General features: G+C 31.8%; 1 protein-coding gene across 8 annotated transcripts in view; it reads right to left on the bottom strand.

The window, feature by feature from the left end:
- LOC107923512 (receptor like protein 21) overlaps window positions 1-12,034 on the bottom strand; it is a 63,835-nt gene extending 51,801 nt beyond the window's left edge. For 6 of the 8 annotated variants that reach the window (XM_041096213.1, XM_041096211.1, XM_041096212.1 and 3 more), the window contains exons 1-5: window positions 11,506-12,034; window positions 11,127-11,285; window positions 10,884-11,039; window positions 10,414-10,494; window positions 10,180-10,332 (exon numbers count right to left, since the gene is read on the bottom strand). In XM_041096213.1, the coding sequence (XP_040952147.1) occupies window positions 10,180-10,332; window positions 10,414-10,494; window positions 10,884-11,039; window positions 11,127-11,285; window positions 11,506-11,869 (913 nt within the window). In that variant the 5' untranslated portion in view covers window positions 11,870-12,034. Of the gene's footprint in view, window positions 1-8,780; window positions 8,901-8,993; window positions 9,195-9,461; window positions 9,537-10,179; window positions 10,333-10,413; window positions 10,495-10,883; window positions 11,040-11,126; window positions 11,286-11,505 lie in introns of all 8 variants that reach the window. The other 2 variants (XM_041096214.1, XM_041096216.1) reach the window with 2 other exon arrangements.
- Between the last annotated feature and the right edge of the window lie 5,523 nt (window positions 12,035-17,557).

Genomic DNA, 17,557 nt, shown 5'->3' on the forward strand with positions numbered 1-17,557 from the left:
ATAGTTCAGCGCAGAAACTTTTAAACAATAAGGAATACCACCAGAGAGATTGTTTTGAGAAAGATCAATCAAGCTTAAACGATCCAACTTGCATAATTGAATTGGAATTTCACCCTCAAAGTGGTTTCTCCTTAAGAGAAGATAACTTAATTCAGAAAGATTGCTAACCCAATTTGGAATGTTACCCTTCAAGTGGTTGTAGCTGAGATCCAATGTCACCAACCAAGAGCTATCATGAAAAGCATTTGGTAACGCTCCTTGTAGCTTATTTTTAAATAAATGAACTTCCCTCACCAATACCGGCTTGAAGCAAGATGGTAGAGTCCCAGATAAACTGTTCATGGAAAGGTCCAAAAATTGAAGTTTGAGATTGAGACTACAAATTGCCCTTGGTATTGAACCTTCAAGTTGATTATCTGCCATGGCAACTAGTTCCAAATTCGAAGCAGATCCCCTCCATTGTGGCAACCTACCAAAGAGTTGGTTCCTGCTCACATCCAATGCTGCCAGCTCTGACATATTCCAAATCCAACTTGGGACTTCACCATAGATATAGTTATTGCTAAGATCTAGTATATACAAGCGAGAGCAATTAGCTAAGACATTTGGGATCATCCCAGTGAAGTTATTTCCATTTAATTCGAGCTCCAACAAGCTTGTTAGATTAAAATTTCCTGAGAAAATTGATCCTTGTAATTTGTTATTTGATAATGCAAGGAATTGTAATGAAGAGCAGCCCATAGCCATGTGCTGAGGTATCTCTCCAGACAATTGGTTGTTTGATAAGTCCAAAATTTGTAGGTAACTCATATCACCAAATGAAGAGGGAATGCTGCCATTGAAACAATTCTTTGACATGTTCAAATAAACCAAAAATGGTAGGTGTGCTCCAATTCTTACTGGGATGTTGCCACCGAAGGCATTGTTGGAGATATCCAAACGTGATAAACCAGAATGCACACGCGATGGCACTTGAAAAGGCCCTGACAGAGAGCAATTGTCGAGATGCAGGATCGTTAGCATCGTGTTGTTGTCCAACAACCAAACCGGAAATCGATCCACCTTGAAATATGTGTTTGAGAGATCGACTTGCTGCAACTCACTTTGATGGTACAAGAATTGTGGAAATGACACACCACTTCCCCAACAAGATAAGCTGATGGAATTCAATTGGAACTTTGAAGTCGAAGAATGCGACATCTCATTGTTGTTCCAATAGGGTCGGAAGCGTGTAAATTATTGTACTAAAAAATCACACAAAGTTCAATTCCCAGGGAAGAGAGGTGGATCACATGGATCTCTTAAATACCAAGTCTTTCCTTAGACAGAATATCCCTTCTATAGTAATTTAATAGCACAATTAAATACTACTATTATACCCTCAAATATTGAAAGAAAAATAGGACAAGAAAGAACACAAGAGATTTAACGAGGTTCGGTAAATTATACCTACGTCCTCGGGCACTAACACCAGATGATAACTTTACTATCTCCAAAATATTACAAACAAATAGAATTCCTTAAGAATTCTCAAATGGGAGAAGAGAGAAAACTAAGAGAGAAAGATTGGTTGGGATGGTTGAAATGAGAAATGGTTAGGCCTATTTATAGTTGAAGTTCAGGGACTAACTTGCGAATGGCCTAAAAAATTAGGGACCAAAATTGCAATTATCCCTTTCAACTTTAAACAACTTGCCAACTATTTTTTTTCTTTCGGTGCCAATTGCACCTCCCACCATTTTTGACTTTTCAACCCCTTTTTAATTTAACTTATCAACAATCTCCACCTTGAAGATTTGATTAGGATAATCACATCTTCACACACTTCCTTCAACTCCCCAAATTCGATAAAGCTATCTTTTGTAGTGCCTCCAAATGCGCTCTCGAGCGCCATACACCTAAAGGTGCTCAAATTCTCAGGATGTTAATCAAGTTCAAACAATGATTAAACTTGATTGTTGTTACCACCTTGGTCATCATATCTGCGGGATTATCTGTTGTCGGAATCTTCTCAAGTAGAATTTTTCCTTTTTCAAAGACTTCCCGCACAAAGTGATATCTTACGTCGATATGCTTGGTTCTTGAATGATAGACTTGATTTTTCGCTAAATGAATAGCGCTTTGACTGTCACAATATAGACTAATGTGACTTTGAACAACTCCCAAGTCTTTCAATAATCCATTAAGCCAAATAGCCTCCTTAACAGCTTCTGTAACTGCCATATATTCTGCCTCTGTAGTAGACACAGCTACTGTAGACTGTAAGGTAGACTTCCAACTCACTGGGGCTTTCGCAAGAGTAAACAGATACCCCGTAGTTGAACGACGTTTATCTAAATCACCAGCAAAGTCGGAATCAACATATCCAACTACAAACTGACCAAGTGCTTCATCCTGTTCAAAAATTAAACCAACATCTACGGTTTTTCGAAGATACCGTAGAATCCATTTTACAGCTTGCCAATGTCCTTTTCCAGGATCATGCATATACCTGCTCACAACTCCAACAGCTTGTGAAATGTCAGGCCTCGTACACACCATCGCATACATCAAACTCCCAACTGCATTAGCATATGGGACTTTTGCCATATATTCTCTTTCTTCTTCAGTTTTCGGAGATAATTGAGCACTAAGTTTCAAATGAGAAGCAAGTGGGGTACTTACATGTTTTGTGTTTTCATTTACACCAAAACATTGTAATACCTTTTTCAAATATTGCTTCTGATTCAAACAAAGCTTGCCTCTCTGTCTATCTCTACTTATCTCCATGCCGAGAATCTTCTTGGCCTCACCTAGATCTTTCATCTCGAACTCTTGATTCAACTGAGCCTTCAGCTTATCTATCTCATTTTGGCTCTTCGAAGCGATTAACATATCATCAACATACAAGAGTAGATAAATGAAAGATCCGTCATGCAGCTTCTGCAAATACACACAATTGTCATATTTGCTTCTTGTGTACTTCTGCCTTCTCATAAAGCTATCAAATCGCTTGTACCACTGCCTCGGGGATTGCTTCAATCCATATAGCGATTTGTTAAGCTTACAAACCCAATTTCTACCACCAGCATCTGTGTATCCTTCTGGCTGAGTCATATAGATCTCCTCTTCTAGCTCACCATGCAAGAAAGCCGTCTTAACATCAAGTTGAGCTAGCTCCAAATTCAACTGTGCTACCAAGGCCAACAAAATTCTAATGGAGGAATGCTTCACAACAGGGGAAAATACATCATTGTAGTCAATTCCCTCCTTCTGAGTGTAGCCTTTAGCTACCAATCTTGCCTTGTAGCGAATATCCTTCTTGCTAGGAGATCCATCTTTCTTTGCGAATACCCACTTGCATCCGATTGCCCTTTTACCTTTCGGTAATTGCGCCAACTCCCAAGTATTGTTCTTCAGGAGAGACTGCATTTCTTCATCCATGGCGCTTTTCCATTTATCACTTTCTAAGCTTTGCATTGCTTCTTGATAAGTGATAGGAATATCATCAACAACGGGAAGGGCGTAGGCCACCATATCAGTAAATCGAGCAGGTTTACGAATTTCTCTCCGTGGCCTTGCAACTGCAACTGGTTCTGGTGTACTTAGTGGTTCTTGGGTCAGAACCTCTTCAACCTCTAATTCCTCCATTGTGGCTGGAGAATTAGACTTATTAACTGGGCAAATCCCCATCTGCTCAAACTCCACCTGTTTTGGAGTACACTCCACCTGCTGTGGAGTATTGCTCGTCTGAATATCTTTATCTGCTACCTTTTTCAATGTGGCAGATTCATCAAAGGTAACATCTCTGCTACAGATCATTTTCTTTGTGCTTAAGCACCAAAGACGAAATCCCTTCACTCCAGAAGTGATTCCCATAAAGAGAGCTTTCTTTGCCCTCGGATCTAACTTTGACTCCTTCACATGGTAATATGCAGTGGATCCAAACACATGTAAGGAATCATAATCTGTAGCCGGTTTTCCAGACCATACCTCCATAGGAGTTTTTCTTTCTAATGCAGATGATGGCAAACGATTAACAAGATGGCCAGCGTATGTCACAGCCTCAGCCCAAAATTGCTTGCCCAACCCAGCATTGGACAACATACATCGAACTTTCTCCAGCAATGTTCGATTCATACGCTCTGCCACTCCATTCTGTTGTGGTGTATCCCTAACTGTGAAGTGTCGAACAATACCATACTCTTGGCACACATTGAAGAACGGATCACTTTTATATTCCCCTCCATTGTCCGTCCTAAGCCGCTTGATTTTCTTGCCAGTCTGGTTTTCGATCATAGTTTTCCATTTAAGAAAAACTCCAAGCACTTCATCTTTAGTTTTCATGGTATACACCCAAACTCTTCTGGAAAAGTCATCAACAAAAGTAACAAAGTAGTGTTTTCCTCCCAACGAAGGTGTTTTAGAAGGCCCCCACACATCTGAGTGAATGTATTCCAAAATACCTTTTGTATTATGGATAGCAGTGCCGAATTTCACTCTCTTTTGCTTTCCCAGAACACAGTGCTCACAAAATTTTAATTTGCAAGCCTTTGCACCTTTCAACAATCCTTGCTTTGCCAGAATTTGCAAGGATTTTTTGCTGGCATGTCCCAACTTCATATGCCACAACTGCATTGAGTCCAAGTCTTTGTTACCGGAAGCTGCAGCGACTGCTCCAATAATTGTACTACCTTGGTAGTAATACAAGTTATTTTTCCTGATGCCCTTCAATATCACAAGTGCGCCAGATGTCACTTTCAAAATCCTATCTCTCATAGTAACAACTGAACCATTGGATTCCAAGGCTCCCAATGAGATAAGATTTTTCTTCAAACTGGGCACGTACCGAACATCAGTCAGAACTCTGGTTGATCCATCTTGATTCTTTAATTGGATTGAACCTATCCCAACAGTTTTACAGGCATTGTCATTGCCCATATAAACAACTCCTCCATTTAGTTCTACTAAATCAGAGAACCACTCCCGGTTAGGGGACATATGATAGGTACAACCCGAATCCAATATCCACTCATCTGAATGGAACGACGATGATGATGCAACCAGTGATAGTTCAGAGTCACTAGTATCATGCTTAGCAACACAAGCATCTACAGCAGCTTTTCCCTTATTCTTCAGCTTTGGACAATTTTTCTTCCAGTGGCCTTTCTCATGACAAAAAGCACATTCATCTTTCCCGAGTCTGGACTTTGACTTTGATCTCTCCTTTTGAGTTTTCTTCCGAGTGTATGAACGACCTCGGACTACTAAAGCTTCTGTATCTCTGATTGAGTTTTTCTGTTTGTCCTTCTTTCTCTGTTCATAACTGTATAAGGCCGCACAGACTTCGCTCAGAGATATATCACTCCTGCCATGAAGTAGAGTAGTTTCTAGGAACTCAAACTCCTCAGGAAGTGACCCCAACAGCATCAAAGCCAAATCTTCATTTTTGAATGTCTCATCCATATTCAGCAAATCAGTGACTAACTGATTAAATTTGGTGATGTGATCATTCATTGTGGTACTTGGGACGTATGTGAAGCGAAACAGTCTTTTCTTCAAGTGGAGCTTATTTTGACTGTTTTTCTTCAAAAAATTTTCTTCAAGTGCCACCCACAACTTATTTGCAGAAGTCTCCTTTGAAAAAGCATACCTCTGCTCTCGAGAAAGGCATGATCGAATTGTGCCACATGCCAACCGATTGATCGCCTTCCAATCTTTCTCTTGTACATCATCTGGTTTCTCTTCATCAATGGCAATGTCTAGACCCTGCTGAAAAAGGGCATCTAGAACCTCACTTTGCCACATACCAAAATGGCCCGTGCCATCAAAGATCTCCACGGCCAATCTTGCATTTGCAATTGTCGGTCTTGTCCACATGGACGATGTTGAAGCTCCTACACCGACCGTTTTCTCCATAATCTTTCAATATACCTAAGGAAATCTTTTCTGATGTGGAAGATCAGTTTAAACTGCAACCACAGAGCATACTACGATTAACCTTCGGCTCTTGATACCACTTGTTGTTCCAATAGGGTCGGAAGCGTGTAAATTATTGTACTAAAAAATCACACAAAGTTCAATTCCCAGGGAAGAGAGGTGGATCACATGGATCTCTTAAATACCAAGTCTTTCCTTAGACAGAATATCCCTTCTATAGTAATTTAATAGCACAATTAAATACTACTATTATACCCTCAAATATTGAAAGAAAAATAGGACAAGAAAGAACACAAGAGATTTAACGAGGTTCGGTAAATTATACCTACGTCCTCGGGCACTAACACCAGATGATAACTTTACTATCTCCAAAATATTACAAACAAATAGAATTCCTTAAGAATTCTCAAATGGGAGAAGAGAGAAAACTAAGAGAGAAAGATTGGTTGGGATGGTTGAAATGAGAAATGGTTAGGCCTATTTATAGTTGAAGTTCAGGGACTAACTTGCGAATGGCCTAAAAAATTAGGGACCAAAATTGCAATTATCCCTTTCAACTTTAAACAACTTGCCAACTATTTTTTTTTCTTTCGGTGCCAATTGCACCTCCCACCATTTTTGACTTTTCAACCCCTTTTTAATTTAACTTATCAACACTCATGATCATCAGCATGTATGGTGTTGTTATCTGCATAGAGGTACTTGAGTTTTGAAAGGTTGAACAAGGGTCTTAATGAGCTTGGGATGTGAAATTTATTGTTTGAAACATCCAACGATTGGAGGGATGTTAGAGTTTCAAGGGCAGATATATTTCCAGAGAACTGATTAGAAGAGAGGTCCAAAGATTCAAGCAATTTTAGGCTCTTAAGGATAGATATATTTCCGGAAAACTGATTGGAAGAGAGAGATAACATTTTAAGGGAAGTGAGGTTGGAGAAACACATGGGTAAGCTACCCTTTAGATTACAGCCATTGATACCCAACTCTTGGAGATTTGTGAATTCACAGACACCTGCAAAAGTAGTAGTATATATGTATATATTTAAGGAGTTTACAAATAGGTACAAATCTAAATAATAAATAAAATATTTTCAATTAATTAGAATAATAATCAATTCAATATAAAATATTCAAGAGTGAAAATTAGAATATATTATTTGGGAGAGAATCTACACGTGATGAGATTCAAATCTAGGCATTCAAGATGCTAAGCCCTAATTCTTTGCCTTTAGTGTGTTTAACCTTTTTTCTTTGGCCCATAAGGTTTATAGAATTTAAAGTTTTAGCTTTTCTACTTGTGAAATTTGAAATTTAAAGACTAATTGGTGTATTGTTAGTAAATTTCTATTAAATTTGAATATATGCATTTTAATATTCAAAGAAATAGGAGTAGTTAATTTTATTTATTTATATATATAAAATCAAAATTATAAAGTGGATTTGAATATCCTTCCTTTATGGCTTTATGTGAATAAGCAAAGCAAATTCACATGTATCTATCCATATCCATTTTGAATCCGAGTATTATCTGAATTTATAGCATTCGAATATAAAAGAAGCATATCAGATTTATAGATATCTGAATCTATAATCTGAATTACCACATCTAAGAGAAATTATATTTCAAAATTCAAAAAGCAATAGATTTATATATATTAAATCTAGAGATTTATAAAACTAAAATGATGATGAGTAACTGAAAATAGAATATTTACCATGCATAGGTGGAGTGTTGTTACCATTGATACGATAGGCGGTCAATTTTTTAAGAGAAATGAGTGGTCCAAAAACTTGAATAATGTTTGAAGGTAAAGATGAGTAAAACAACTCCAACTCTTCCAAACTTCTCAAATTTAGGCTTTCTGTTCAACAACATTAACTGCAAGTTATATTTTGAAAAAAAATATGGGAAACAAAGTATATTTATAAAACTATGAAGAAAATAAGGATTTGAAATTATGAGTTTCGTTCTTTTATTTTACATAAATTGAGATGTTAGTTTTTCTGTTTTAATTTGTCAAAATTTGGTTAATGTAGTTTGTGTAAATTAAGAAGCTAGTCTAGTTATTGGTAATAATATATATTCTCATCTTTACATCCTTTTATAATTTTTTTTTTGAAAATAAGTCCTGCAGAATGCATTAGTTTGACGGAAAATTACAACGTTGAAAAACCAATTTCTTAGAAAAACTTAAACGGCACCTTAGCATCATTTCATAAATTAAAACTACTAAATTAATTAATCAAAATTTGGTTAATGTAGTTTGTGTAAATTAAGAAGCTAGTCTAGTTATTGGTAATAATATATATTCTCATCTTTACATCCTTTTATAATTTTGTTTTGAAAATAGATCCTACAGAATGTATTAATTAGTCTCTCTACTCTTAATCTCGAAAATTTAATCTCTCTATTCATTTAATTTAATAATTGAAATTCAACTGATAACATCATCAAAGGATTTCCGTTAAATTGGATTACATGGCTTTTTTAATATGAAATATTTACTCACGTGGCTAACTGCATTTTCTAGATTATAACATTGTTTGCAAATAATTAAAATGTGTAATAATTTGATCGAATTTTTTTTTTACATGAGTGGAAGGCCAAATAAACAAAATAAATAAAATGTTGAATCTAATATGGTAAGATTTTCGATTTCAAATATGCCGGTATTTTATTTGTCTGACATAATGAGCAAAATTTTCTGCTTTAAAAACATCACGCAATCGAAATGAATAGAATAAAAATAGAGTAATTAAATTTAAAAAATGCGAAGAGCATAAGGACTGCATGCATAATTAGACCTACATGTATAAATTAATTCATAATATTTAGTTTGTAAGAAAACATCAAAACTTACTATTGTGGGAATAAGAAGCCATTGTGGTTTCATTAATATTAAATCCTCCTAAAGAAAGAGTCTTCAAAGTGGGGAATAAGCCCAATGATTGTAATGAGAAGCCACAATCATTACCTGCAACTGCATGTCAAACAATGCTTTATTTCTTTAGAACATGTGTAGTTAACAAGTCAGGGCAAATGATTTATACATTTGCTTCAAATGTCTAATTACCTGAATTGCTGGCCATATACAGCTCCTCCAAATTACTCAACCCATATAAATCTATTAATCCATTGCATTGAGAGATATCTATCCTCAAAGTCTTTAGATTCGGAAGTGTAGCAACAGATGACAATATACTAGAGTTGAAACCATTACCACTCAAACCATTACCACTCAAATCAAGATGTTTCAAATTCATCAGCCTTAGTCCTGCACCATTATCAAGTAACAACATTTATAGTTATTTTATTCCTTAAAATATTTATTTTTTTAAAATTTGACACGTGCCTTTTTTTTAATATTTTATTATATCTCTATAGGACACTTGTCAACCCAATGACTTTACTTATGGAGTCTAAAATCTCCACCAGTAATATACCAAATATGTTCCCTAAGTTTATAATAAATTTAACAATAACAAAATTTTTAAAAAATAGATTTAATGTTAAATTGAGAATTTTAAAAAATCATAAATACCTTGAGATGGAATAAATCCATTCACTTCATTACCGGATAAAATCAACTCCTCTAAATTGCTGAGAACATTTAAATCTGAAGATAACGTTAGAAAGGAAACTAAAAATAAGTATATTTTGTTTAGCATCTGAAAACTAATAGTATATTAATTTAAATATTTAAAGCATTCATAATGGGAACTATTCATTAAGCCTACTACATTATTTGAGTTAGATTTTGAGCATTCCCACTTAATCTCTTTTATTATGTTAATAATATATATATATTTCAAAATAATATTTATTCTTTTGTAAATATGAAAGCGAGCTTTTCGATTAAGTAGTGAAATTTTTATTGTCGATGGAAATATTAGGTTAAGTGTTCAAATGGAGATGAAACTTTTTATGAGTTGCACATGAATCAAAACTTTAAAAATAGTTAAGTAAAAGTTAAGTCTGCCTCGTACAAGAGAAACCTTACACAATGACCAAATAATAGTTGAACCTTTTCAATTATGCTCAAATAAGAATTTTTCAAATACCATATAATATATTTGAAATTATTCTAAACACGTTAGCATTCATCAAAATATTTTTACTTTCTGCAAATAAATATTAACAATTTATTTAAATATGTCTAATTAATTGGAAAATGGATGAAAAACATTTAATTGTGAAAGGAAAATTACAAATAAAACTAATAACAAATCATATAAAATCAAAAGATACCATATTCTTACCTTTTGTATATATTGCCCCCTCCAATTTGTTAAAGAATAAATCCAATGACTTCAAATTCGAGAGCTCAACAAGGGATGAGAATACGCTATTGTTCAAGAAATTCAGTCTTAAACTAAGTACCTCAAGTTTGTTCAACTTCATTCCTTCTTTTCCTGAAAAGAAAAAAAAGTTAATGTAATTTCATCTTAAAAAAGATATGTTGGAACAACAATTAATAAAGCCAAGTGGTTTACCATGGAATAGTGACCCAAGGCTCTCAATTTCATTTCCCTCTAAATACAGCTCCTTCAACTTCATCCAATTATTATTGCTTTCTGTTCATATCCAATGAAAATATATATTAGTTAATCAAGTTATTTAAAAAGGGATAATATAACATTTAGTCCCTGAATTTTGTAATTTTCTCCAACTTGGTTCTTGAACTGTTTTTTGTCCACATTAGTCTTGGAATTTAACATCTTTCCATAGCTTTGGTCCATGAGATGATGTGGCACTATGAGATTGTGTCCTGTCATCACCTAAATTATTGAAAATTTGCTAAATTTTAGGACTCATGTCGACCAAAAAAGTTTATGGGCTAAGTTAGAAAAAATTACTAAATTCAAAGACTAAATGTTGCTTTACCCTTATAAAAACAACTAACTAATAAGCTTTCTATTTTTTTTCAATCAAATTAAGCATGATATTCAAAAAGGAAACATGCCTTGTATATCAAGGGTTCCTTCTAGTCCACAATACTCCAAACGCAATGATTTTAAAGAGGCAAAACCATCTAGTTGTGATAGGATGTTATTTCCTAAACGGTTGCCAGATAAATCCAAAGTTTCCAAATTGTTCAACTTTGATAACATCTCAATACCTGCCAACAACAATATTAAAAAAAGGGACAAAACTACTTTAAACTTGGATAAGCTCTGCATCATATATAATTAAATATTAACTTTACCATTGGTAGGATTTGATCTTGTGAATACATTTCCAGCTAGATTTAAAGACTTAAGCGAGGAAAGTTCACTTAAGGATGCTAAAATGCTATTGTTGAAATGATTGTTACTCAAGTCAAGATTCTCCAACTTGTCCAATTTCGATGACAGCCTTTCGAAACCTACAAGGAATAAGGAAATATAGTAAATTAGCAATATCGGGGGACAGGGTCTTGGCTCCAAAAATATGGTAAATTTTCAGTTTAGTCCTTACCAAAACTGTAAATTGATGCAATAATAAAATTTCATTTCAACCATGAACAAGTAGTTGAAATGATTTTTTTGACATACAAAATAATAAAAAGAAATAAATGTTCGTAATAAAGTTGAAAGGTAATAAACCTTGATTGGAAACACAGCCGGTTATGAAATTCCCCCTTAAAAAAATACTCTGTAATTTCTCAAAAGGAAGAAACAAAGAGGCATTAAGATACCAATCTATCTCCATGTTACTGCAATAATTAAGGAAAAGATGGGTGACTCGTCTAGTTATTGGGTTGCATTCAACCCTTTCCCACTCACAACAATTTGATGAACTCTCTTTTTCATATATATTATTGATTAGATCTTGAAACTTATAATCAATGAACTCAAAGAAAGGTTTGAGTTGGAAGAGAGCAAATCTTTCTTCCTCTAAGCAACCATCACACAGCCCAGAACCTAACGATAACACTACAAGAACCATGGCTAACCATTTCGACTCCATCTCACCACTTTATGCTTTTGTAGCCAATGCAGCAACCCCTTTATATGCTAAAAGAAAAAGGAAGAAGGCTTCATGCTTCCAAGAAATTCATTCACAATCGCTTAAATTGTTTACTTTGTTTTTCAACTTTATCATTGATATTTTCATGGAACCCTCTCATTTCTCTCTTTTTTCCACATTAAAGATACACATGTTAATGCATATGGCTAATAAGGTGTACAGTCAGTCAATCCCGTGTGGACCACTATCTTTTCTTTGCTTTCTTTTCGTACACAGCACAGACTCCTCCAAATTCAGGTGCCATTGTTTCTCGTCTTTCATCATCCTAAATGCATTTGCTTTGCTGATTTATTGTGATAAAATAAGTTTTATTATCAGGAGAAAACCATTAAAAAATTAATGTATTATTAAAAAGATTAAATAAGACCAAATAGGAATTATAGTTAACAATCATTGTTTAATACAAACATAATAATTATTTTTTCATTTAGAATTCAACACCAAACAAAATAATATACCTTTGTTAAAACAATGAATGATGTTTTTAAATAGTAAATGTTAACTTTGTTTAAATTTGGCTTTATATAATTTTTCAATAATATAGCGACTAAATTAATCCATTTAATAGTAGAAGGATTAATTTGATTTGATCGCTATAACAGACAGAGAGACCTACCAAGTACATTCATCCTTTTCTATATATATGATTTGATTATAGTAGATGTCCCAAAACTATGATCCATGTTTTAAATTAGACTTCAAATTTCAAGATACTCTAATTAAGTCAATAGATTATCAATATTTCCATCAATCTGGGCATCATAAAGGGAAGTAAATACTAACTTAGATATGAGATGGATCATATTTAAAATATATGAATCAAATTTTAATGACAACTTTGATATAACATGTTAAAAAGAAAAAAAAGAAGAGCTCTCTTAAATTTTAATGACATTATTTTATATGGAAGACCTTATTCATACAACATTCAACATAATTGTTAAATATATACACAATGAAATATACTAATATTCAACATTCAAATAGCATATATATTCAAAAGCAAATATTGAAAATTTCTTAATAGATGAGGATACAATTCCTTTTCCTTGGTAGTGTAGTTATAATACAAGAAGCATAGCCAACCATTTTGACTCCATCTTAGCACTTTATGCCCTCATGCTTCCAAGATACTCATTCCGAGAGGGTGTATTAGAATGAGGAATTTTATTTTTATCAAAGTTTTTAAAAATTTAAAAGAGAATTTACTTGTTTAGATAAAAAATTTGGATAAAAAATTTAAAATTTGTAATTAATTTCAAGAAAGGATTTAATAGCTCAAATTTTCAGAGGTGGTTTTTTAAAATACATTATAATTTTATTTCATTTAATAAACATGGTTCCAGTATATGATAAATACTACAACTTCAAAAAATTAATATATTTTTAACAATTTTATTTTATTAAAAATATTTATAAATTTTACAAATATTTTTATATTAATAATGACTATTGTTTATTTTTAATGTAATTATTCTTTAGTTCATAAAAAAAAAATCCAATAACTCAATTTTTGTTAAAACAATTATTTATGTTATCAAATAATTCTTTAATTCGTAAAAATCCTCAATTAAATTTAGTAATAACCCCAGCTCTCAACTTAACTTCCTTCCAATAACACAATCTATTTTTTATTATGCAAAGAATAATTAGATTTCTAAAGGTTATCCGATGTGGGAATGTCCCAATTTCCAACCATAAATAATTTAAAGGTATAATTAAGAAAGTCAATTTTAAACTTTGTTATATCAAATTACATTCTCTTTTAATTTTGCTAATTAACAATTTAATATTTATGGGTTTTTTAAATTTACAACCCTTAAATAGGATATGTTTAAACTCACGTTTTCCTATGCTAACAATGTTGTCAATGCTAATCGAGCTAAAATTTAATCAGCTTGTGATTTTTTTAAAATTTTTTTACTGAAGATGTTTAATAATAATCTTTAGAAATTCATTTTTTAAAACTTATAATAATCTTTAATAATAAACGTGCAAACAAAATTCTTTCCTTTTTTTTGGCCTTTTATCTTTTACTTTTCCCATCATTTCATTTTTTTTTTCATCTTGAAAGCACTAAAAACAATCGTTGGATACATAGGTTAGGCTAAGCTACAGTGCCTCACATGTGTATCTTGTTTTTATAATTTTTAAGGGATAATTAATTTATTAATTTTTGGTCCTTTAACTTAGTAATTTTGTTTACTTTGTAACTTATACTTTCTTTTTGTCCATTTTAACATTTAAACTTAACAATTAAATTCATTTTGGTCCTTGAACTTACAAATATAAAAGTTTGATGTTATCACACATTAAGATTATGCTGCATGTAACAGCTCGATTTTCAGTGGCATCGGAAATAATAGTTCGAGGCCACTAAATCCGGAAAATAAGTTTGTAAATATTATTATGTAATATTTATGGGTCAAATATGATTTTAGAAAGATTTTTTTTGAATTAAAAATTAGTGTTTTATGAAGATTTATTTGGTTAAGTGGTTTTAGAAAATGAGCTGTTCTATAAGCCAAGCCGTAAATATTTTTATAAATATTTACGGAGTGTCATTAAGGTGGTATTAAAGTTTTATTAAGGTGGTATTAAAGTTTTGATAGTTAATTAATTAAAAAAGACTAAATTGCATAAAGAGTAAAAATCGAATTATGGATTAAGGAAAAATTAAAGGGATCAAAGAAGAATTATGCCATTACTTAAAGTTGAGGAGGCATAAGTAGATATTTATTTAAAAATCTAAAGTTATAATATAATATAATATAATATAATAATATTACTTAAAAGTTTAAGTGTATATATATTATATTATATTATATTATATTATATTATATTATATTATATTATATTATATTATATTATATTATATTATAAAAACAAACAAATAGAAAATAAGGAAAGAAACAGAATTGAAAAACGAAACAGAGAAAGATAAAGGAGAAAAAAAAAGAAAAAAAAGGAGAATTGAGATTTTTGAGGTTCTAGTTTAATTTGGTAAGTCAAATTAGTCATTTTTCTTATAATTTTGATGTTTTTGGAATCCTAGAATAAAATACTACTTGTTTTAAGTTGAAAATTTGAAAGTTAGTAAATTTTTAGATGTTGTTCATGTTGAATAAATTGAAGAATTATGGATTAAACTGATTGAATTTCCAGTTAGGAGTTAGTAAAGGATTAATTTGTAAAATAAAACATAAGTTTTGAATTAATAGGGACTAATTTGAGAGAATTTCAAAATTAGGGATTTATGGTGAAAATAGAGAGTTAAATTAGTTTAAAGTGGGAATGGAATGAAAATATGAAATTAGTTTTGAGAATAAAAGTTAGTCTCGATTCAGGGACTAAATTGGAATTTAGGAAAATATTGAGTAAAAATTAAAATATTTAATGTGAGATTGAATGGTGTTGTATTGATGATTTTTTAATTGTTTTAATTCTGTAGCCAGCATCGTATCGGAATTCTCGACTAAAAAGGGGAAAAATATAGTTGACAAGGAATGGCCCGGAATTCCTGGTTTGTATTTCTATAATCCGAATCTAATTATTAATTGTTGTATTTTGATTAAATGTTATGGTAAGTGATTGAGGTGAGAATTATTGTGTTTTACAATTGAAATGGATTGTTTTGGTATGTGATGAAATTATATTGGTTGAATTGAATAGGAATATATATATTATGAATATATATGTGTAAATGTGAAATTGTGCAAATATGATAATTGGATTATTTTCTATATGTATAAAATTCAGTTTTAATGCCCAAGTAGATGAAATTTAGAACTACTGGGATATTAGTGGCATGCCATTAAGGAACTTTAGTGCACTCTCTGATTATTAGCACGTTGGTGCTCTTTAATTACTAGCACGACAGTGCTCTCCGTTTAGCACATCTGTGCTTTCTGTTTAGCACTTTAGTGCTCTCTGTTCATTAGTGCATAATAATGCACCTCTGTATTTGTTCCGTATATCCGGTGTGTTCTATAAAATCTACTTTGGGCTAAGAATATCAGATAGTAAACTGAAAATAGAATGTGAAATATGTTGTAAATACATGGAATACACGAGTTATATATTTATAAATTGAATGTGGAATGGATAGTGCCATTGTTTAAATGATACGTGAATAAATTATGGAAATGTATTATATATTTAGCAAGTGATGAAAATTGAGTATTGTGTGATTTTAAATGTTCAATTGTGCTTAACATTTTATTATACATATTTTATTTTTTATTTTTAAATATTCGGATTATAGAAATACCACTGAGTTTTTACTCAACGTACGATTTTGTTTTCCTTGCGCAGGTTAGTACTTAAGTTTGATCACCGATTCAGCATCCAACAACGATCCCGAACTCAAATATGGTGATGTTTATTTCATTGTGTCGGCATGTACCTAGAGTGTCTAAATAATAGTTATTTGGTGATTTGATTGTAAATGAAGTTATAAGATTAATTTTGGAGAGTTTATAATTTGGATTAAAATGATGCTTTGAAGTCTTGTTTTGATGATATAAAATGTTTGAGATTTCTGTCTGTTTGATCTGTAATCTTCGGTAATGCTTCGTAACCCGATTCCAGCGAAGGATACGGGTTGGGGGTGTTACGCTGCATCATTACTTGAAATTTTAAAAAAAAAAAGTATATATAAATTTTCAGGTGATAATGCGGTATAATCTTAGAGTATCACATTTAGTATTTTAATAATCAAATCGATTGTTGAATAGGTCAAACTACTAGTTCTCGATTCAACCAATTCAATCAGTTCGATTATCGAACCAACAATAATTAAATAAATAATTAAAATTCATAAAAATCTTAAAAAGTTTTAAAAAATTATTAAATCGGTTCAACTATCTATTTTGTCTTGGTTTTTATTTTTACTAATTTCTAGCCATTTTCGAGTCAATCAATTCAACCCTTTTGTTTAGTCTGCTATATCGATCAGTTTTTGGGTTGTCCAATTTAATCTTGTTCTAGTAACACTGATCATTTAGAGTAACATGATATAATTTAAGTATTATTTATGACAAAAAAATTAGATAACAATTTAAGAAAAAAGTATAATTTTGGTACCACTTTTATGGTTTAACTAAAAAAAGTTTATAAAAACAAGATACACATGTTAGGCACTGTAGCTGACCATAACGTATGTGTCAAATAATTTCTTTTTAATGCTTTAAAGGAATAAGTCAAAAAGCAAAAGAAACACAAAGGAAAGAGACTTTTCTTCTTTTCCTTTTGCACTGAAAATATTTTTATTAAAAAATTATAAAAATTTTAAATTGATTCACAAGTTACTTTATGCATAATTCATTTTAAATTGACCTTAAAGTGAATATTCAAATCAATCTTTAGTGTTGAGTATGAGTTGGGGTGATTTACTCAGACCAAGCAAGATTTATTGACCTATATTGTGTTTACGGTTGATTGAATTGAGGTATTTGGTTTATTAACAAGAGGAGCTTGCTTGTTAGCATTTAATATTTGGTTTACCAACAAGTAAGTTCTTCATCTTATTGTGGATTCAGTTAGGAGTTTAACAATAGTATATAGATATACAACTAATAAAATAATAAAGTGTAAATAATAAATATAAAATGTATAAAAATTGTTGAA

Source organism: Gossypium hirsutum, chromosome D06 (assembly GCF_007990345.1).
Source record: "Gossypium hirsutum isolate 1008001.06 chromosome D06, Gossypium_hirsutum_v2.1, whole genome shotgun sequence".
NCBI lineage: Eukaryota > Viridiplantae > Streptophyta > Magnoliopsida > Malvales > Malvaceae > Gossypium > Gossypium hirsutum.